This window comes from Pithys albifrons, chromosome 9 (genome assembly GCF_047495875.1).
Source record: "Pithys albifrons albifrons isolate INPA30051 chromosome 9, PitAlb_v1, whole genome shotgun sequence".
NCBI lineage: Eukaryota > Metazoa > Chordata > Aves > Passeriformes > Thamnophilidae > Pithys > Pithys albifrons.
Window position 1 is genome coordinate 28,695,474 of NC_092466.1, and position 23,409 is coordinate 28,718,882.

The window sequence follows — 23,409 nt, forward strand, 5'->3', positions numbered from 1 at the left end:
TGCCTTCTGCCCTACCTTCTCCTGCTATGCCAAAATCTCTGATTTGCTTATAGCTCCCTTCCTGCAGAGAGGAGCTATGCTGAGTCAGATGAGGTCACTGATGTAAGGAGTGACATTTAAACAAAACACATATTCCAAGAGCAGGGTGACATTTTCTCTACACGTATCAAACCAGAGAATTGTCCAGAGCTCACCAGGTGCCCCTCCCGCCCTGAGCTATTCCCAGCTGACTGATGGGAACAGTTGGGAGGGAGCTGGATGGGTACCAGGCTCTATGGCAGAGGACAGTGCCACCACCTCCAGCAAATGCCTCTGAGCCTGAGCAGAGCTGTCCTTCCACAACGGCATCAGAGATGTTACACTAGCGGAAACAATCCCCACGTGCTGGGAGACTGTGCTGTACGTATTACAGTGGACTGACTTCAGCAAAGCTACGACTGCATGCTTGGGAGTGCATAGCCATGAAGTGAATGAAATAAAACCCATGAGTGTGAATGCTAAATAAAGGTGGGAGGAAACAAGTAATGGAAATTCCAGTTGTTAAAGTTGCTACTACTGGACGCATTACTCGTGGGTTATATTTTAGCTTCAGTGGTAGACCTGTACACAGAGGAGCCTTGAATTACTATTACTGCAACAATACAGTTGTATCTTTTGTATCATTAAGGATTTCAGAAGCAGGTTGCTAAAGAGTTTGACTTCTGGTCTGCAATAGACTATGCATCTCTGGCTCATAAAAAGATTCATACAAGGTCATGGTTTATGTTTTCCTTTACACAAGTGAAAGACTTGTGCCACACAGGAACAAACTATCATTTCCTCTTTGATAGAAAGATCTTCAACAAGCTGGATAGACATTCCTTTAGGGAAATAACAAAACCAAACCAAACCAAGACAACAAACAACCTGCCTCCCCATCCCTCACAAAAAACCTCAAACCAAAACAAACAACTCAAAAAACCAACCCAAAACCAAAACAACAACAACAGCAAAACAGACAGAAAGATTGTGTGCCTTTATTTCAGACTCCTTCACCTGACAGAGCTGCAGTATGAAAAGGCAGCATTCAGTTTTATAACAAACATGTCCTTTCTGTTCCATGGATGTCTGCACTATCCCCAGTATAACTATCTATAGTCTTTCAGAAAGGTGGAAAAGCAAAGAGAATAGAGCCTTTGAAGAAACTACTCACTAGACACACATATGAAGAAAATCCAAGCTTTGAACTGGTTGTCCAATACATGCAATAGTAGAGTTCCCCAAAATTTGTAATTAACTCAGTGTTAATTATATTTCATGTGGAATCAACAGCTGTAGTTGGGGAAAGATCTTCATTGTGATCCACAGGACAAAACAGCACATATTTACTATATATTGGCTAAGCAGTGCTAAAGAATTTGAAACTGACACTTTAGAAATGTAAAAAGATTTTAGCTCTGAATTCCTACCTTGCCAATGTCAAGCTGAATATAAAAGTAATTAGCAAGAGCAAAGATTTTTTCCCACAAGTTCAACACAAGTTCAATATTGCTTCCAAAGTACAACTATTCTACAATGCAAAAAGAGCTCATTGCAATCTCCTTTCCTTCACTGCTGAGCTCTGAACTAAGTTGAGCTAATCCTACTTTTACTTCCATGTACAGCTTTGTTTCACTTACTAAATCAAAATCCTTCAATTCTCACAGAAATTAGTATTTCTGAGTTCCCTTTAGTCCCTTTATCAAGTTATCCTAAGTCCTGTATTTTGATCTTTCTTAAGAAGCTAAATTTTCTATCACACTTTGCTTCATCACATTCTGCTTTCTCAAAACATTTCTAATAATGTGCTTTGAGGGTTCCAATGAAAGCCAGGACTGCTGGAGAGATATACTAGAGGAATATAATGACAGAATACTATCACCCTTCTCTGTAATACAATGCCTTCAGAAATGCAGCTCAAGAGTTTCCTCTTTGGCTGTTTGCTCCTGCCATTATCACTTTACCAGTTACTCAAATTTGCTATTTCCTCTCCATCTAGATCCTTCACCATGACTACTTTCACCTTTACAAAAACATTGTATTTCCCACATTTTCTCCTACTAAATGGACTTTTTTTCCTGCACCCACGTCTTTACCACAGAAGATTTGTATACAACCCAGTGTAGTCAGAATTATCTTCAAAAGTTTGGAAACATTTTTAGTAACTATGTTAAACTGGAAACCCGTGGAGAGCCACACTCCCAAGGGAAGTTAATAGGAAAATAACTGTCCAGACTGTTTGCAAAGACTTATGTGTTTGTTACTAAACTCACCTTACCAGCTTTTCAGTCACTGTTTATAAAGGCACTCACTACACCATGTAATACTGAACACTTCTGTGGCACCTACCTTCCCAAGATCATAACATTTCTCTCTTTTTTTTTAAGAAACACCTGTTGCTTTAACCATGCCCTGTTTCCACAGTGCTTAGGTTACTAATTTTTGGGACAAAATGAGTCAACAGCAGCAACTGGATTAAAATGCAGGGCTCAGTTTCCAATACAGATACTTGAAGCAGAAAAAAAGTAGTTTGCAAAATACATTGCCATTCAGTTTTCATTGTTTTTTTTCCAACTCTGGGCTGAAACCAAGAAAGTTTACAGCAATTCTGTGACTACTGTAATTTGTGCCTTGCTGCAGGGGATCCGAAATTTTTTCCCCTTGAAAGGGGAAAACAGCGAATGAAAAAAAACCAAATGACCCCCAACAGACCCAAGAACAGCTAAAGAAACTGTGTGCAGATCACACAGACCAAGGCCTGAGCTTTGACATTGAGGTGACAGCACCTCTGACAGCGCTGGCTCGTCTCCAGACAGCCGAGGTCTGGCACAGCGCAGAGAGCGTCCAGCAGGGCTTAGGAGAAGGATCCTGTGCCATCAGTGTCACTTGGCCACGGCAGATTCCTCAGGGATCACCACAGCACACTGATGTAGCGGTGTGCCCACGGGCACAGGAGTAGAGTGCGCGATAATCAGGCAGCGTCCCAACGCCTCGCCCGCGCACTTCTGCAAAGGCTCCGCGTGGCAACATTTTCCACCACAGAAACTCCGTAGTCGCGGCGCACCCACCTTGCCCACCTGCAGCGTCCCGAGCAACCAGCCGGTGCCTCCGGGCCGCCCCCCTCACCTCCGCCGACACCGCTGCCCGCGCCGCCGCCGCGCTGCGTGGGTCGGGGCCGGGACCCGCCCCCGCGGAGCTGCGGGGCCGCACCCACGGGCATCGCTCCCGCAGCCGCAGGGCGGCCCCGGCCGGGCAGAGGCACCGAGGGCGGCGGGACCGAGGGCAGCGGGACCGGGAGCAGCGGGACCGGGGGCAGCGGGACCGGGGGCAGCGGGACCGAGGGCAGCGGAACCGGGGGCAGAGGGACCGGGGGCAGAGGGACCGGGGGCAGCGGGACCGGGGGCAGCGGGACCGAGGGCAGCGCTGCCCTCTCCGGCCCCGGCGGGGCAGTGGAAGCGCCGGGTCCGCAGGGACCGCAGGCGGCGATGCCGCGGGGTGCCGCGAGGGGGCGCAACGGGCGGCTTGTGCCGCCGCGGGCGGGAGCGCGGGGGCCGCAGCGTGAAAGCGCTGCCGGCCGTGGGTAAATGTCCGTGTGCGAGCCCAGATCCGCTCGGGGCCGCGGTGGCGGAGCGGGAAGGTGACACAGAGCCGGGGGAGCGGCTCGGCCGGGCGGCCGGGGCAGCAGGTACCACCCCGGGGGTGGGCGGGCGTCCCGCGTCTGAGCGCCCTCGGGGGAGGATGCGAGGGATGAAATGGCGGCGGGAGCGGGGGGGCTGCGCCAGCGGGAGGGACCCGCAGCACTCGGCAAGGCGGCGCTGGGGGGCAGGAGGGGCTGCGGTTCTGCCCAACTTCAGCACAAGCTCTCCATCATGTTAGAGTTGTGCGGCCTTGGAGCCCGCAGCCTCCAGTCCCTTCGCTCAACGTCGGAACACGAGTGAAATCGGTGGTTTCCTTCATTGTCTCACAAGAAAAGTGTAAGTGAGATTGTTTTCCCCTACTGATTCACTGGTGTTGATAGGTGACGGTCACTTTAATCGAGTGGAAAAGTTAAAAACACTGCCCGAGAGGACACAAAGGGTTTGGCAGACAAAAAATATAGAACGAGCAACGTAATTGCCCATCAGGACATTGACACTGAGGTCATTTAAGATATTGAGCCTTGCGGTGCCCACACATGGCTGCTGAGTGCTGCCAAGGACCAGACATCCCACTCCACACATTGCTCTATTCAGCAGCGCTGTGTGGTGGTTTGTTTTTTTGTTTTTTTTTTTAATGTTACGCTTCCCAAAGTATGCTCCAGAAACTCAGCTGTTTTCTCAGTGCAACGACGGAGCCACTGCTTTATGACTTTGTTAAAAATGAAAAAAGGGAAAGACTGTTCTCAAGCGTCAAAGCACTGGAAACACGGGCGGTGCCCGCCTGAGCCACATGGAACGTGCACGGGAGCGAGAATTCTCCGGGCTGGGAAGCTCCTGGCGCAGTGGCACGGCCCTGGGCTCCGCCGGGAATGCCAGCTGGCCGCCCGGGAGCGGGCTGTGCCCGCGACGGGCTGTGCCGTGCCGGGCTTTGCTGTGCCGGGCTGTGCTGTGCTCTGCCGGGCTGTGCTGTGCTCTGCCGGGCTTTGCTGTGCCGGGCCGTGCCGGGCCGTGCCGTTCCGGGCTGTGCAGTGCCGGGCAATGCTGCGCTGTTTCGAGCTGTGCTGTTCAGGTCTGTGCAGTGCCGGGCTGTGCTGTTTCGGTCTGTGCCGTGCCGGGCTGTGCCCTGCCGGCTGTGCTGTGCCCGGCTGTGCTGGGCTGTTCCGGACTGTCCAGTGCCGGGCTGTGCTGTGCTGTGCCGTGCCGTGCCGGGCTGTGCTGCTCCGGTCAGCACCAGGGACAGGGCGGAGCCGTGCAGGGCCGGGCCCGCAGCGGCTCGAGCCCGAAAGCGCCTCACAGTCCGTAAATCCAGCAATGGCACCTCTGGAATACACAACTGTTCTGAGCACTTTCTCAGCTCCGGTCTCCTGAAAATAATTCAAGTTTAGTGTTTCTTGTCTTATGGAACCTAGAGTCTCTTTGCTCTTTAAGTACTGACTGGGGTACCTATTAAGTGGTCTCTTTTACACAGGGTGCACAGACCAGGCCAGGAAACATGGGAATCTGTATTTATATGTGGCCAAAATTCATATTTATATGGATTATAACTTAATGATAGTTGCAAAAATATTCCACTGACAAGCTGGCTTACAACCCCTAAAGAAAACATTTTGCCTCTTGTCAGATGCCTGAAGTTATTGCTTTCCATGGAGGATAAAGTTTCAGTAATTACCACAAGACAATGCAGTTTGTGTGAAGGCAACATGCAAATAGAGCAGATCAGTTTTACCACGGATTATGAAAGCAAAATCCTTGCAATTTACACACTCCCCCCCACCCCCAAAAATATGACAAAACAGAAATAATGGGATGGTTGCTGTGGAAGGAAGAAAAGCATCCCACAGCATTGTGGGCAGTCAGTTTTTTAGATCACTTACTTTTCAACAGCATATTAGATATCACTTTTTCCAAAATCTGTTCATAGCTAAAATTATACATTCCATTAAGAAAAAAAGTCATCGTCTAATAAATAAAGGAATTTAAAAATTGATTTTAAAATGGATGTTTGCAGCTACTGACACTTCAAGCCATGGAAATACCGAAATATTTTTTTAGAGTTGCTTGTTATTACAGTTGTCAAAATTTTTTAGAGTTGCTTCTTATTACAGTTGTCAAAACTATGAACCATTGCCTGTTAGATTAGTCTTGAGACACCAGTGAAACTGTATGTTAAAATAGAAGAAATCAATTTATTTAAACTTTGTGTCTCTTCATTCACAAATGATGATACTAATGACCTCCAATGATAATAGATATTTCTGTATCTACCAAGTAACCAATATAGTGAATATTTGCAGGGACTAACTGTGCAATGAGATGATTTTCAAGTAAGAGATTATTTGGTGTTGAAGTTGGTATAAAAAGAAGACCTAAATATCTTCTCGTCTGGTTAAAAGGTTTTGAACTTCAAGAGGTATTGTATTTTTAAGCTATGAGTAGTTTTTTTACTGTAATGTACACATTCCTTTTTGTGCAAGTTCAAACCCTGTTTGCATAAAGGCTGCTTGATTCTCTTTAGGAAGATTAGTTGGAAACAAATGTGATTTGACTTTCTATGGTACATGTCTACACACCCCTTCTGTGTGCTCTTGATAATTGCATCATATGCTGTATGCACATGCATTTAAAACTCTCCTCAGACACTCAGTAGGGTGTTTTAAGGGGTAGGAAATTTGATTGTCAGCGATTTTTTGCAGTGGGATTCAAGTTAGCAAACATGAGGATGAAAATACATAGAATCATAGAATCAGTTGGGTTGGAAGAGACCTCCGAGATCATCAAGTCCAACCCTTAATCCAACCCCACTTGGATTACTACATGCTTTCTTATCCTTAAAAAAGGAAGCAAAATTACTACAAATAGTTCTCCTGCAGGTGAGCAACCTTGTAAAGTAGCAGACTTGATGACTTAGGCTGGAGAACATGATCCAGATGGTGGGAAATTATTTTATGATCTGTTAGATTATTCCATTCTACATGTGCTAGAAAAAACAATCATACTTCTATTGTAGGGCTTATATCAGAATATTTCCAAGGTCTTCAGCAACCTGTTTTTCTGCTCTGTGGTAAATGCATGAGCAAGAATGACTGGAAATGGACCCACAATCCTGTTCTGATAAGCAGTAGATCAGTTTTGCTCAGAATTTGTTTTTGTTTGAAACAGGATGAAATACATAAGCATGTATTACTCATGAAGTCACTCAAAGCAAGGAAATTTGTATATATGGGAACTCTACCTGCTCATCACTCTCTAAGAGTCTGCAAACTTGTTTCCAGAAACTTGTGCCTCTCTGTTGAAGGGATAAAATCCTCTGTCCTATTTTTCTAGAAAGCACTAGTTACAGTATCAAAACTCGTATTTTAAATAATGCTTCTCCAATACATTGCTTATCTACCAATGGCCTTGGAATAGTTCAGTGAAACATCTCTTAGTAGGAAAAGCTGAAGTCTGAGACTACAGTGGCCAGGCCTGTGCAAACAGTCCTATTTGCTTTCTGGAAAGTAGCTTACTGAAGGTTTAGCTGTCCATGTTCCTCAGCGACTCACTCAGTGTGATTTGCTTCTGACCATGGGTTTCATTCCAGTCTGAGCAATTTCCTTTCTTGGGAAATTCATATGCTTCTGCCAAGTGCTAATTCTGGGGTTTCCATATGTGTTTCTCCTAGTTTTTTGTCCTTTCTTCTAATCACAGTCCGATATCTCCAGCTGTTCCATTAGCTGTCAGCCTCAGATCAGTCATAAAAACCAGTGGTTTCCTTCCAAATAAGCCCAAAAATTTTCATGAATTTCTGCAATAAGGTTATGAGGATTTTAGGAAGCTGCCTGCACAGTTTATTTGCAATATCTTTAAACTGAAGGAACAACCACCACAGGTGGAAACTTAAAAGAATGATTGCTGCCCAACATATTTGGCCTCCTTGGCTACCTAGGGGTTCCTCATCAGTGATGGTGTAAGGAAAATTAAGCATGTAAGTGGTACATCACTGCAGCACAGGGTATGGATGTGCTTTCTCCTGGGACAATGCTTTTGACATCTGATCTCACTCCCTGCCCAGCTGAAGGGGCTACAGTTCTGAGCTCAAAAATAAACTAGTGATGAGAGTGGCTTTCTGAGAGCTACTAAGTAAAAAGTAACCAGTAACACAATAATACCTTTGGTTTGGAAGGGCTGAGTAGGTGTTGTTTCTCTGTGGTGATGCTGATGTGACTGTTCAGACAAAAGTGCTGTCATTTAGAGGAGAGCAGATCTGGGCTGCATTTGCACTGGCATTTACCCAAACTGTAGCAGCTCTAGTAAATGAGACTATTCCAATTTTTGGCTCCTTTTGCCCAGCAGTTCTGATTTTCACAGCCCTTTACATGTGCTGTGAGAGGGGACAGGAGATTCAGGGTCTGTTCCTTCTGTCATTGGTGAATGAATGGGCAATTTGCAAAACAACTCACAATTTTCACTTCACTTCTGACAAAAGACTGGAAGAAATTTCTTTAAAACTAAGACTATAGATATATCCACTTAGCAGTCTGATTCACATGGGATTGTGTTCTGGCATTGGCAAAAAAGCTGCCAAAGGAATCTAATACTTTGGATCTCTGAAGTTATTTTCTTTTACAGAAAATCTTAGGAAATTGTAACAAGCACAGCTCAGATGAGAATCATATTTTTAGACTGAATACTTTAGTAATTTTACCCTTGAAATACAGAGATTTTCTGTTCCCGTTTTCAGTCTTAGTAGTTTTGCAGAGTTCCTAAATTTGCCCATATATGAGCAAACAAACATGCAAACAATCAAAACAGCAACACAGAGTTTGATAAAACATTGTGAATTGCAACTCTAGAGTGTTGCTCAAACATAAAAAAGAAGGCTGTCTGTGTGGTAAACTCCTTAGACTGTTTCTGTAACTTTCCTGGGTGTATTATTACCATAACATTCCCAGTACAGGGTGAAAACAGAGTTATGGCAGTAGGTAATTCAAGATGAACTGTCAACAGGATGAGCCCCAGCAATGCCACTTAACTTATAACCCTCGCTGCTTTCATGTTTGGGACCAGTCCAGCCTCAAAGTGCACCCATTTTATACAGAAGAAAAGCTGGAATTCTCTTAAAGTTTAGTATTTTCACTTAGTTTGTCTAAATAAATGTTAGCCTTTTAATTCCAGCTCACTGTTCAACTGTAAATATTTGGTTTAAGATGTTTGCTCTTAATCTGAAGGGAAAGGTGTATCTTTTCCCACCTGTTTCCCTTCATGTCACTCCGCATCTCTCAGCTGAAGGCTGACTAATCCATTATTACATCTTAGAACAGCACTGCTGATTTTCTGAGTGTGGAAAAAGGCTACAGGTTGCAACCTTGATGCAAAACTTTCCTAATTTTGCCTTGCAGCATTCCAAGAGTAAATGATATGCCCTTTTACAGAGAAACTTGGGCACTGCATGAAATTAGATTGCCAAGGTCACAGAGAGAGTCAATGCCATACTCTCGCTCAGAACTGACTATCTGATACTTACCACGAGCAATGTCCACTGAGTATCAGCCTTGTTCAGTTTGATTACTTGGTGCCTTGATCTGATGATTTGTTCAGGTGAGCCTATTGATCTACTGAAACAGTTTTAAATGTGACATCTGAAGACCAGGATAAACTTTGCTGAGAAAACTGTGAGCCCGTTGGCTCTTCCAAATAAGGGCTCAACTCAAGCACCACTTTTCCTTGAACACTAAAATACTGTGTGAGCATTAAAATATGCATTCATGGAATCTTTTAAAAGAGGTATTACAAAGGGATATATTTTTAGACTATCTAATGAAGAAGGATTGCCCACCTCACCCACTTAAACCAGAATTATTTTGCTCTGCTGATGATACATTCACTGCATCAAAGCAGTAAAGGAGGAGCAAAATGACCCACACTTTTCTAAGAACTTTTAATTTAGTTGTAAATACAACACCTCAACTTGCTCAGTGGAATTTTTCACAATGGCCTACAAGTTATATTTTGGTCCCTTTTTTGCTGCAGGTAAAGATAGTTATTTTAAAATTAACTTAGCAGCTGCTGGAGAATGACTTCTCAAAGGGTTGCGTCTTGGTGCCTCACCTTTCAACATCCCACAGAATTTTTTCTGCCTGTTCAAGCATAAAGTAGATTTGTTTAACACCACCACTTCAATAGATAACTAGAGTAAACTATTATTGTAGCAGTGTGTATGTTAAAAAGGAACTAGAACAAAGTAGACTAAAACCTAGCACAACAGTTTTCTTTTAGTACATTCATGCTATCATTCTGTCCTGCCAGTTACAGAAATCTACAGAAGAGAATATGCGCAAAAGCAAACATCTGCTACTCAACAGTAGTTAGGAGACAGTAGCCAAATGCTCCAACAAAATACAGTGTCAGAACTGCTTCAGATGAGGGCTTGGCTTTTTAACAATGATTTAACTATGGTCATCTTAGTTTCCATCCACACATTTCTTGCTGAAAATAAGCAAGGAACTGAACTCCAAGCAAGAAGGGCAGGATTAGCGAGTGTGCTGGCTGACTTCCCTTGATTCTCTCAAGTGGTATTTTTGTGCTCTTTGAAAGGTGTGAGGGAGAGTTGTTTCTCCATTGAGATAAAGGAAGATCAAAATGTCTTGATGATCAGGTGTGAAATGTACAAGTGGTAAGACAGGATTTGTACTTGTAAAATGTCTCCATGCAGGGAGAGGAATGAAGGACTAGTAGAGAAAGGCACACCACGTCAAAAAATGTTCTTGACCACCTCTGTTCAATCACAGCAAGTAAAATAAATTAATTTAATATGTAGCTTTATTGGCAATTTGAGTAATTAAAAGTTTGTTTAGGGTCAACCAAGCTTTCCAACTGAGTCTCAATGGCTTAGGGGAGGACAAGTGGGATACAAATTCAGGATCCTATTATATAAGTAACCCAATTCCCCCATCTTTTAAAGTAGTGCATGATGTAACAAGAACAGAGCTTCCAGACAAGAAAACAGGAATGTCTTATTCTTTATTCCACTCATTTTGTTACTCAGCCCTTTCCTTTACCTGCTGGGTATCAGTTGCAGAGGGAATGGAATAAAAGTTCCAATGATGAGCTTTTTTCTTTTTATGAGCTCTTTCAAATTAAGATCAAGTAAATTAGTAACAGTTAAATTATACTGAATTCAAATATTTCTACTGGAACTGAGCCACTGGCTTTTGGAAGGAGGAAGCACAGAAAGACAAGTGCCTACAAGTTAGTCACATGTAGAAATAGAAACATTATGGGATCTTCTTGACTTGTCAAGTCAATGAAGATTTTGAGTGTAATGTGGTGTAATTTGCACTGTAGATGTTAATAACTGGGAGTGTTGCATTAGTACTTAGGCTGGGTCTTCCAAAGATTTTCAGTTGCTGAAATTCAATTGAATGTCCTTTGCACTAGAAGAATCGCTTTTCAAAAACTTTCTCCAGTCCTGAGACATATTAAACTGCACAAGAAATACTAGTATTGTGAAAATCTTAAGCAAATAGTCACAAAGACACAAAGTGCTTTAATAAGCAATTGCCTTTGTGCTGTGACCCAGTAAAAATGGAGCAGGTTCAGCTGTGATGGGGACTTTATTTCAGGAAACAGCACAATGAAGGGAAACTGCAAAGAACAGCTCTCTAATGTGTGCTGTGGCCTCCTTAGCCCTGTCTCTCAAGTCACCATGACCTGGCTCCTGCACACGAAAAAAAAACAGGGATGGCTGAGTCAGTGAAAGGAGCAAGGAGAATTCTGACAGAAGGTGGTGACTCTGAGTGCCTTTTCTGGTAATGGCCCAAAATGAGAAAGAGAAGAGTCCTGTTTCATATGAAATCTCTGTGTTTTACAACAGTTTAGGGTTTCCTGGTTTATTTGGGGTCACTTCATTTTGATGCAGTGTTAATGGGTATCCCAAATTGCGTTTTCTTATTTGCTTCCTTTGCCTTTGGCCATACTTGACTGTGACAATTTGGGGTAAAGCAAGAATTAAAGTGAGTGTGATTTATTGCAATAGAGTTTAATATGATGTTTACATCATATTTTTACATGTTTTTAATTCCTTCAGGTCAAATAAATGGTATCTACAGTGCCCAAAGAGGGCAGTTTTTACTGTGTGAAACCTATTTCTCATCTAACTGAACATAATGATCCTGAACCTGAATGACTGGTGTGGCTTTTTCTTTTTCAGAGGAATGATTTTCAAAAGGAATCTACACAGTGACTGTGATGAACCACCGAGCTGCCTGATGCTACTACCTCAACTCTGTCCTTCATCAGATTACATTCTCTTCTTACTTTACTGAACAGCAGCAGAAAGTGAGTTTTAAAAAGCGCATCTGGAAAATAGCACTTCGAATAAGATCTATCAATACACATTAAGGGTTCTGCCATGTGTTTCTGTTAGTCAGACACTTGAGCTGAGGACAGCAGTAACTAAAGGATTCGTATTTTAAAATCATTGTTGGAGGGTATTATAAACCCAGAACCCATCTGTTCATAGGTTAAGGTGGCATTGTACATTCAAAGTCCAGGAGGGGGCTCTGTTTAATTAATGCTGGATTTGGTACCTGAGGGCATTGGGGACTGCTTGGAATAGGGTACTGGAATTGTGAACTAGTGAAAACTAAAAGATGGAGATACTGAAAGCAGGGCTGTCTCTGGGGCAAGTGCCAAGGAATGCTTGACTGCAGGACCTGCCTGATAGAAGAGAGCTGAGTCCTGGGCTTATGGGCACTCAGGAGATCAGGGTTTCTTAAGGGAAGTGGGGTGAGAAACAGCTATTCCACAGTAGGCCCATGGAAAGGGTAAGTGAAGGCCTGCCCTCTGGCCCTGTGTATTAACTGTGAAGAGTTGACTAGTCCCACATTCCTGGGAGTAGGGAAAATGAGAAGGAGCTGAGCAGGATTTCCACAGTCTGCACAACAGGATGAAGGTGAGCACTGATATTGGGAAGGGACTTCTAAATTCAGATTTGAAACTTTTGGTCAAAAAGAGAAAAATTACACACGATTAACATTGGGCATCTGAAAAACCTAATGAAAAGCAGTTATAACAATCCAAAGGGTGCAACTGGGTATGTGTAATACATTTCTGAAGTACTGGGGCTTATGAAGGAAATTGTGTTACATTACAGGTAGAGTCACTTTTTGTATCCCTTTGGGCATGGCACTGTGTGGAAGGGTATGGATTTTTCTTTCTATTTTTCCAGTCAGTGGAAAACATGGGAGTTGTAATTATGCCTGTAAGTGTCCCACAGCCTATTCAGGAAATGTCCTTTATGAAACTTTACATTAGGGAGCTCGTGCTGTGCAATGATGTAGTCTCAGATTTTTGTATCTGTTTCCAAACTATCTTCTTGTACATTTGGAGAAGTCACAGTGAAGTCTAAATGTTGAGGGAAACAAACACTGGCTTTGCCTTTACATTACAGGAAAAATATGCCCCTCAGGAGTTGTCCTTAGGAGGGAGGAAAAATTCAGTGTAAGAGGGGTGAATCCCTTTCCATTTTTCTCAGCCACTGGGGTGGTCCTACTATTTACCCTCAGTTTCAGGTGAATGTTAATCTTGAGAACCAATTTCATTGCCAGAAGTATTTGTAGGCAATATGTGAACCAACCACCAGGAGTCCATCTCTGCAGTCTAGTCTGAGATTCTGACACGTCTATACATAGTGAGGTGAGCATTCTCCTACACTGACATGACTTTTGCAGCATTTGCTTTGCCTTTGAGCCAGGTATATAGAATTCCTGTGCTGTGTCTCCAGCAGAGCTCTGCTACTGCCAGAACTGCTGGAACTAAAAGAAGTATTTTCCTACAGAAGAGAAAAACAATCTTATTATAGTTTGTGGTTTGTATCAGACTGTTAAGGCTGGATTTGCTGTGGAGAAAATTTTCTGGCTTTATTAAGATTACACTGATGATCTACTCAATCTGTCAGTAGAAGGGAAGTGAATAGATGAGCTTATAAATCTTGACAACTGTAAAGTTTGCATAAGGTTGAAAATTAATATTTAGGTTATAAATTCAATGGGGTAAGGTAATCATTTAGTGTACAGGATTGTGACCCGTGTTGCTAGGAATTACAGTATTAATAATTTATTTGTTTTTAGACTAGTCTTATATAAATCTATGTATAACATAGGACTCCTCACATTAACAACTGCAAGGCTACAAATACATGTTTGAACTGAGATACCTGTTGCTCAGCCACTGATACGCCATTGTCTGATACAAGCATTGTGTTGCAGATAAGGGCCCTCACCCAATAAAGCCCTGTGGAAATAGTGGTTTCAGCAGCAGAGACAGACAGGTGTCCACTCAGAGGTACTAAGGTGGCAATGTCAGAGTTACTGAGGAATCACAGAATGAGGCCCACATGGCAGCACTTCTTGGAATGGCCTGAGTAAAAAACGGTACCAGCCACACCGACAAAAAGAGGTACTCATGGGAATGGTGATTTACTCATGTTTTACCCTAGAGCTGTACACCCAAAAAGCATCAGAGGTGTCAGTTTAATTTCTGAATGTGAAGCTTGCTATTGGTTTTGCATATGACTTCAAGAAAAGTACTCTTTGCTACTCTTACCTGGGAATGTGTGAAATGTCAATACTCAATGTCACATGCTATGATGACACTTTTTAGTTCAGTGGTAGATGTAAAAAAGTTTCCACAAGTATGGAAAATGAGACTGTAAGCTGCAAAACCTATGGACTAGGATTCCTGGCTGTATGTGGAAGTTGGAAAGATTGGCACCTTGTGGCTGCTGCCTTATGCAGTCCTTCAGTCCTGACTTGGAGCAGTCATTTATTACACTGGCTTTTGGCACCTTCTTTGCAGACCTAGCAACAGTGACCAATTGCTCAGCAGTTCTGCAGAGCTGCTTGAATGGTCAGCCCAAACATTTTCTGTTGTGACCCAAGCCCGAGTTTGTGCCCCTTGGAGGGGCACTGCTCGCTGTGCCTTTGCCAGCAGGCTGCCCTGGGAACAACTGCTGTGGTACAAAAGGCCAAAGGGAAGAGCCTCAATTTTGACCTACTCCTGTCACACCTCCAAGTCACTGGAACATATCCAAGTGCATGGTAAACTACAGGCAGCCTCTCCACTGCAGAACAGGCTGTGCAGTTGACTGAAACGTGAATCATCTCAGTCCTAAATTATTTTAATCCAATCAGTCATCTGTGTTAAAGGGTGTAAAGAGACAGCAAAGCAAAGCAGAGTGGCTGCCAAGCAGAGGATACAGGACACAAATAAATCTGCTAAGATGAGATGAAATATGAACTAATAATGATTTATTCCAAATGCCGCAGGAGTTACAGTGTGAGCCACTTGTAGAGATATTCAGGTGAGATGAATTTTGTAGGCTTTCCCCTGGATGATTTTTATAGTCTCAGCAGAGGCAAAGGGAAGGCAAAGCTGGTAGTTACACAGGGAGTACACACAAGGGTTTTGAAGTGCTCACAAACAAATTCTCCCTAATTAATATATACTTTACAAGTCTCTTGTAAGTAGATGAGCACGAACAGCTGTAGTTCTTTTTATAGATACAAACTAATCTCTAATACATGTTGGAGTTGAAGGATGCAGAGAAAAACATGCTGTGGATTTATAAAGCTTTTCTAGCCATGGAAGTATTCTTTTTATACCCTCTAAAAGTGGAAGGGAATGTAGAGGAGTGCAGAGTATAGTCTTTAAGAATACTGCTTGGAACAAAATCATGACAGGAGCAAAGGATCTAACTATTAATGACACATACCATGCACTCCTTGTTAACACACGAAACAGCATGTGTGAGGTTTGACCTATTTTCTTGACAGGTTCAGGATTTTGTGACCCGTATGAAATAGGCAGCATTTGCTAATGTTTCTTCCCATTCTTCACTAGTGTCAAGGGCCTTCATGACAGGGGAAGAATTACATGCTTCATGTTTTTAAATAATTCTAAAAGCCTAAGCAATAAATCATAATAGAATTCCTTAGACTTGATGCATATCTTTGGACATACTTCCTGTTGGAAGATGTTTTTTCTCTTCTTTCTCCTTATTGCTGGCTGTGTGTATTATCAGTTTAATATTGTCCTCTGCTGGGAGACAATATCCGGTTGTGGTAGGTGAAGGGAGAAACTGTAATAGCTCCTTTCCATCTTTAATGCCTAGGATTTTATTTACCTAACATTGTGGATTTTGAACAGCACATTTCTTTTGGCAGTTTATTACCAGCCTGAACAGCCCACTTTTTCCTGATCTAACATTGGTCTGCTGCAGAAGTCATCTCCTTCATTTTTAGTTTTAATAACCTTTCTTTTAATATACCTCAGCTTGAAGTTAGTTTCCAAAAATATGCTTCAAAACAATGCCCCAAATCTTCTGGAACACACTGATTTACCATTTTTTCCCCTCAAAGTAATAAACTGGTTACATTTTTATTGTTACTATGGCTTTTTCTGAAGTGACATAACGAAGAATTGATTCACTTAGGACAAAATACCTTGCTGGGTTCCCTCCATTATTGCAACCTAAAGGAGAATTGCTGGAGGGCCTATGGGGAAGAACTATTTCAGCAACTCTGTGCACTGTTCTTTTGGACTCAGAAAGTCAATATCCCCACTTAGGACTGACTGTTTCTCATAGTTCTTGTGACATAGACTGCTATGAATTGTGAATGAATTTATTTTTATGGACTAGAAGAAACACCAGGAGAAAGCTGGAAACCACTGTTTGATAAAACTCTTTCCTTTCAGGGGAAATAAGTACAATCTCATGGATTCAGTCACTGTGGAAAAAAGCCCCTCAGCTATGTGAATGCTGCTGTTTAGAGAAGGGAAAAGTGAAACTGCCAAAGTGGGGATGGTGTGGATTCCACACATCTCTAGAACAACTATTTTTAGGGAACTAACCCTTCTTCTCTCCCAAGACTTACTTCAGAAAAGCACATCTAAACGTAAACCGCTTTGAAGTATCAGAAGGCAGATATCAGAGTCTCTGGGGAGATTAGCTAAGACTGGGTTAAACTGGTCTCTTAAGCTACTGTTGGAAAAAGAAGCCAAGGACAGAAAGGACCATTGCCTCATCCTCAGGTGTTATTCCTTTCTCTTTCCCCAGAGTCTCAAAAATTAAAATAAAGATGAGACTTCAAATTACCACTCAAGTGCATTGCCTTTCTGTTGGACTGTAGAAGAAAATCAGGTATGGGGTAAACATGTCATTAGCGAGAGAAGGGAGCACTTACTGTGTGATTAAGCTTTCATTTGGTTGAGAAACTTCAAAATAATGAGGAAAAAATCTTCAGGAAGTAATGTACAGTTTCCCCCAAATCTCTCAGCTTTACTTCTGTAATAGCTTTGAAGTTAAACTGCACTAAGTGAGCAAAGGTAAGCTTTTAACATTGTATTTCCCTTTCCTCTCAAGTTAATCCTAGGAGGCTTGTAGGTAAGGTCTGTGTAGTGGTGGAATATACCTGAGCAGAGTAAAATGCAAAGGAAAGAAATTGTTTCATGAGCTGCGTAGAGAAGAAATAATAAAATACAGTGTGACTCAAATCAAGATGTGAACCACTGGAGAGAGTTCTGATGCTGAAAAGATCATTCCTCATGCTTTTATCCATGCTTGTCTTGTGTTGTGTCTTTGTAGGGGCATTTCAGAACAATGTAGGAAAGTATTCTGGATTCAGCCAGTCCATAGCTGTCCCAGAGCTATGGGCTAGGTTGATATTCTGTCTTGCACCACTCAGTTAACTGTTGGACTTCTTGTTCTGCTGGTTGGTCTTAGGGTACAGCAACCCAGAGTTGTATCTAGAAGGCAGCTCTACTCCTTGGATGTTGCTGCATGTTATTGTAATGGTGGGTATCTGAGCTGCCAATGATCCATAGTGAGATTCTCCTTTCCTTTGTTGAATACTGTTCAGGCTCTCGCCTTCCTAAAGGATGCAAATATTTAAAAGAGATGGAAAGAACAAGGAGATCACATTGCATCATCTATGAAAAAGGGGCATATTAGATAAGCACTCTGCTGATCCCCATGACTACCTCAAAACCAACTTAAGTGATGGAGGAAGAAGTTAGACCTGAAAATTTATTTTTTTAAATTTCATTAATAACTTATAAGGAAAAACCTGTTAAGTTAATGTACTAAGATTTTGCATTTGCTACCTAAGAGTTAGTCTACTTTGAAGAAAGACCAGGCTCATGAAAGCACATTCAATTATGAACAAAAGTGCTAAGAATGTGCTCAGAGAGCCTATGAATTCAATCGAGTAAGGAGTTCCCCCACAAAGAGGGGCTGTTTAGGTTCACTGGAACAAGAGGCAATGTAAAGTGTAGTGATAACAGTATGGATAGTCTGAAGGGGGAAGCAAACTGTATAACAAGGTGAAAACAGGAATTGAGGGAAAAATTAATTAGCATTTTTTGACAATAAGCAGAGGTAGCTCTTGCTTGCACAGCACCAGGAAATCAGTTAGGATGAGGCTAGCAATAGTTCTTCAAGATCACTGCTAACAATAGAGAGATAATTTAAGATGATTGTATTACATTGGGGTCAATACTGCAGATAAAACTGCCATGTTATCACCTGTCAGCTCTTTGCTCTTACTTTCCTATCTGTTAAGAATTAAGGCAAGTTGGCTCCCTTATGATAGATGTCAAATTTTTTTACACATGTACCATAGCTGTGTTAGATGGAAGATGAAACAGACACTAGAACAATATCTTACTGAATAGATGACATGGCATGTTTCAAAAACTGACCTTGATTTCCTCCAAGTTGCATATTTTAGATGTTTTCTGCAACCCAAACCAAAAAAACATTAAATAGTTAACTTTGTACAGCAATACTTGCCACAGGACTATGGCTGTCTCAGACGTACAGCCATCAATATGGCTAACTCAGCTTAGTGTGCATATTATTCATAGAAAGGTGGCATGAAATAAATGCTTCTATGCTCCACCAAAGAAATCACAGACCCCATCAGAGCACTTACTAAGTGCAAGAAAATATTCAGATTCCTTCAAGAAGGATCCTGTAGTACATGTGCTCTGCTTAGTTTCAGCAATGATCTACCCTTTGTGGTGATGTTTTCTGCATTCTGCTGGAAGTATTTTGTGATATTCGCATCTCAAAAAATAGCTTAATTTGTGCTCAGGGACTGTCATTAGTTTTTATTCCCTCAGTTAGTTAGATGCATGCCAGATATTAAAATAATAGTTCTTACAGTAGGTGTAGCCATGTACTCTGTGACATTCAGTTCCACCATAAGTATGTCATCAGCATCTACTGCTATCTGAAAAATAAGCACAGGTAAGAAAGACATAAATGGCATATAGTTATGTCTCAATATTTTATATATGGAAAATTTAAAGTATAGGGGGAAAAGGAGAGCAGAAGTCTGACTGAAAATATGTTAAATAGCCTATTTTTATATCTTACTGTAAGTGCTCATTTGATTGCAAATAGTGAGACAACAGAAAGACTGGCCAAATAATTTGGACAGTGAAAGATCTATATTACTAAATACGCACTTAAAACCAAACACAAGCCAACACACCCATTCAGATGGTTCTATAACACAGCACCAGAAATGCAACAAAGACTGCTGAATAATGAACAAGGATGGGAATAAAAAGCTGATGACCTTTTACAACCTCTAAGTCATTATTTATTGTGGTAACTCATAGGTTATCAGCCTCTTCATGGCAGGAACCTTCATGATTAATTGTGGTACAATATGTAGATTTGTTAACTTACAGGTTGTCAGAGAATGTAGGTATTATGTAGGCAGCATATTACCTTGTCACAAATCCCAGAATCCTGGCTTTTCAGTTTGGGTTTGGCTCTTATGTCACTAATTTGAGTCACGTCTTTACCCGTTTCACAGGAAATCCGTCTGCCGGCGAGTCTGGAAACCATACTGGGGGTATCAGTTTCTGTTTCAGTACAGGCCTAAAATTAATACAGCAAAAACAATCACTCTGGGTTCCTTAGATTTTCCTCCAATTTGCCCCACCAGAGTCTGTGTTACCTAGACAGAAATCATAAAAGAGTCAGGCATTGCATAACAGATGTTTCACAAAAGTTCTGCCGTATATGACTTCATTAAATGTTTGGTTATAAGAAGTACAAACAAAACTATCAAGCCTGTTGTGTCTAAAATTGGGCTTACTTTTTTTTTCTCCACAGGATGCACTGCAAAATTTCAAAGAAAATAGTGTTTCATTACAATCTGTTGTTGAAAGTTCTCTGATGCATCTTGTAGCTCCAAGGACACAGTGTTGCCACCATAGCACCCAATTAGGAAGCACAGGTGTTTGGAGGAATTAGGACCAAAGTTCCAAAAGTGGCTTGAGTGGAAGCAGAAATAATTACAAGGAAAGGTCTCAGAACTGCAGAATCAGTTCTTTAGAAACAGTCTGTTTCATGAAAGAGCCCTGGTTTTATAAACTTTGTTCCAATTAATGGGAAAACAAAGAAATACAAGGACAAAAGCCCCAACCCACCAGAATTTCCTACAAGTCAAAACTTCTATTAATTTTCCTCACTTTGTCAGCCTTTTCACTACAGTGATCAAGAATCACAGAATTTCACAGATGATAATAAAACAATGAAACAGTTAATGGGAGTGGCGAGCAGACCATGGCATGCCAGTCTGTTTTCTGTTGGACAGTGCACTTTGCCTTAAAATGGGTGAACATAACAGTGTGATATAATTTCAATTTTTTCATTCCACAAAGGTTTTTTATAAGCAATCTATGTGCTTTGGCTATAGCTTCCGTGAGATGGGAGTATATGATTGCTTGAAAATACCCAAAGCAATTATTGATACTTTCAATATTGGATAATTTCAATTACTGATACTTTGATAAAATTTCCCCAGGGAAGAAAATAAAAATAAGATGTGTAGAAAAACATGAACTGTGATGGAACTGACTAAAGAGGCCTAAGGAGTTTGTTACTACAGAGAGCAAATCCAAATTGGTGATGCCATAGCAGAGTTTTAATACATAACAGATTGATTGCTCGGAGAAGGATCAGGACAATTTTTTTCTGTGTAACTGCAGGGAAGGATAAAGGAGACACAGAAGAAAGGGAAGGGAAAATTAATTGATTTGGAGCAGTGACAATCTAGATTGTATTTTCAGAAGCAGCTTTCTCACTATTGGGGAAGCAATGATGAAAATGAATTTACACACTGAAGTCTTTCCAGACTGAAATGTCTTCATGGAAGACTTTTTAGTAGAGTTTAGCAAACTATCCAGGAGGACAATCTAAATATATGTTTTCCTGCTGAAGCAGGAGAGGTTGGGCTAAACTATTTCCTAGAGTCCAACATTTTAAAAATTGTGTATTGTGCTTTCCATTCTATGTCTAAAAGCAAGCATAATTTATCAACTTTCAGTTTGATGATCAGCTTTGACATAAAACACATGGCAGCATATGTACTGCCTTGTGAGTGTATGTCTAGAAATTTTAGAACTTAATTGAGACACATATGGTGCAAAAAACCCCCCCAAAAATAATTATCAGTGAGCATTGAAGCAATATTGTTTGCTCAAACTTGAGCCCTTCTTTCTGCTCTGTACTTCAGCTAAGCTGATATTACTAATAAATTATTTTATGGCCAAATCAAATATTTAGGGGAACATACATTCTTGTCAGAAAATCTCATCTCTGTCATTGTTCCAAACAAGATTCAGACTTATTCGAGGCTTATAGAAAATTCCAGAGTGAAGCATGCCAATTGCTTGGAATTTTTTACTCTGGGGAATTTTTGTTCTCCATTCCATTGGTTTACTTCAAGTATTAAGAGTTGCTTTCCTGATCAAATTGAATTGTTTTTGTGGTTCCCCTTCCCCAGCACTGATGGTAGTACAAGAACACACAGTCTGACTGAAGGAGTGCATAATTTTTTATGAATCAGGATTCAGAGTTCAGGAGATGCAGTAAAAAAGAAAATTCCTTTTCTATTAGACAGCTTGAAAACTTTCCACCTGAATGGTGGCTACGAGGCAGAAGAATTTCATTTCAGTTGGACCAATAAGTCAAAAGAATAGAGAGTGCAAAGAAATTGAGATGTCACTGTTGGAAATAACTGTCAGAAATCAGCGCTTGTCTGGATGAGATACAATTATTATCTTGCTGTGAAAAAGAATCACAAAAAAATCATGTATTTGCATATATTTGGAAATTTTGTTTAAAACAGTTGCAATGAACTTATGAATGTGATTAGTTCCTTAGTAATGTAACTTTGGGTTGCAGGACAGAGCCTGGATGCCAAACACTTGCCCTGTTCTCAGCTGCTGTACAAAACATTTGGTTTCACTTACACTGGCAGCAGCAAACTGTTGAGGTCTGCTATGAGAAAGATTCTGTAATGGATTGACTGATTTGTCTCCATCTGATGATGAATATGTTTCCAAATATACTGCACTTTCAGAAAGCAGCATCTGTTTCATTACAACCTTGTTTTCACTAGAGAACTATCCAGTGAGTAGCAGTTTCTTTTTTGTGTGTCCCGTCTGCAAATCTGTGGTCAGACCAGCACAGCCTGGAACTGTGGTCAGGCTTTCAAGGTGCTCTGGCTCTAAGCTTGCCTCACTTTCTAAAATTCCTATTGTTCCATCTTTCCACTCTTCCTTCAGTGTCACCAACCATCAAGAAAACAGCGATCTACATTCTTTTACACTTCATCACACTGTCTTTTATTTCACTTTGTCCCTCCATTTTCTCTGGAGCTCTTGTAGTGAGCAGTGTGATGCATTTCATCTGGAGGATCTACCACTTAGAAGGACTCTATATGAAAATGAATTACTTTGAAGTTAAAAATGGGTGTATGGGAAGTGTGTCCCTTACTGATTCACTGTCAGAGAGAGAAGACGGTCTCCTTTTTCCTTTGTGCAGCCCACTTGTCTCAGAAGACTGGCTGGTGATGGTGGCTCGTCTGGAGGAGTAATAACTGCTGAAAGACCGCGAGTCTCTACGAGAAACTCTCAGTAGGGATCCAAGGCAAGGAACATGTGTTGCAATTGCTCTTCTAATGGATAAGAGGTAGAATCAGTCAGATTTTTTCTGTTAGCACAAAATTGCAGTCATCATAAACAATGCATTTATTCAGAAAGATGAACTAATGTTGCATGGATTGGAAAATTACTGGGTACAAAAAGAGTTTTCCAGATATCAGTTATTTTATCTACAATCACCCTGCAAGATCACTTATTCACAGTGTTCTCTTCTGCAGAACTCAAATTTATTGCTTGGCAGGGATAAGGGCATTAAAATATAGCTCTTGGAACTGAAGGAAGCTATTAAAATCATGTTTTATCTGCTTTCGGCTTAATCAGGGCAAAAAAATAAAATTCTGTGCCTTTAAACTGAACCTTGCAGAAGTACCACATAATGAATTATTTTAATCTTCCCCTAAGCAGCTATTCTAGTTTCCTCTTACACATCTGTTTACTGGCTATCTCTGGAGTTGTACAAAACATGTAGCTGTATTACAGTATTACTTTGCTCATATGCAGCGTAAGACGATTCTTGCCTACCTTTCCTCTTTCTGTCTGCCTCTCTCATGAAGACAGTTTAAAAATTTACAATGCTTTCCTTTGTAGTGGAATAAGTAAACACAGATCAGTATCCATAAACATCTCTTAACTCCCATCTGCATAGTAATTTGTTCCAAGTACAAATTCCACTACCATATATACGACATTGAGAAGTTTCCCTGGGGAGGGAGAGGCTATCCTGCAGAGTTAAGGTGAGCAGGTGAGG

The 23,409-nt window shown here is 41.4% G+C and overlaps 3 protein-coding genes across 17 annotated transcripts in view; 1 reads left to right on the plus strand and 2 right to left on the minus strand.

The window, feature by feature from the left end:
• LDB3 (LIM domain binding 3) overlaps positions 1-3,174 on the minus strand; it is a 121,412-nt gene extending 118,238 nt beyond the window's left edge. For all 7 annotated transcript variants that reach the window (XM_071563394.1, XM_071563395.1, XM_071563391.1 and 4 more), the window contains exon 1: positions 3,087-3,174. The gene's annotated coding sequence lies outside the window, so the exon portion shown is untranslated. The remainder of the gene's footprint in view (positions 1-3,086) is intronic.
• Positions 3,175-3,612: 438 nt separating this feature from the next.
• WAPL (WAPL cohesin release factor) overlaps positions 3,613-23,409 on the plus strand; it is a 142,423-nt gene continuing 122,626 nt past the window's right edge. Inside the window, exons 1-2 of the mRNA XM_071563907.1 lie at positions 3,613-3,703; positions 11,845-11,972. The gene's annotated coding sequence lies outside the window, so the exon portion shown is untranslated. The remainder of the gene's footprint in view (positions 3,704-11,844; positions 11,973-23,409) is intronic.
• OPN4 (opsin 4) overlaps positions 10,463-23,409 on the minus strand; it is a 48,804-nt gene continuing 35,857 nt past the window's right edge. For 8 of the 9 annotated variants that reach the window (XM_071563917.1, XM_071563916.1, XM_071563920.1 and 5 more), the window contains 5 exons: positions 22,495-22,675; positions 19,435-19,587; positions 18,860-18,928; positions 18,396-18,431; positions 10,463-17,566 (listed from right to left, as the gene is read on the minus strand). In XM_071563917.1, the coding sequence (XP_071420018.1) occupies positions 17,381-17,566; positions 18,396-18,431; positions 18,860-18,928; positions 19,435-19,587; positions 22,495-22,675 (625 nt within the window). In that variant the 3' untranslated portion in view covers positions 10,463-17,380. The remainder of the gene's footprint in view (positions 17,567-18,395; positions 18,432-18,859; positions 18,929-19,434; positions 19,588-22,494; positions 22,676-23,409) is intronic. The other variant, XM_071563918.1, reaches the window with a different exon arrangement.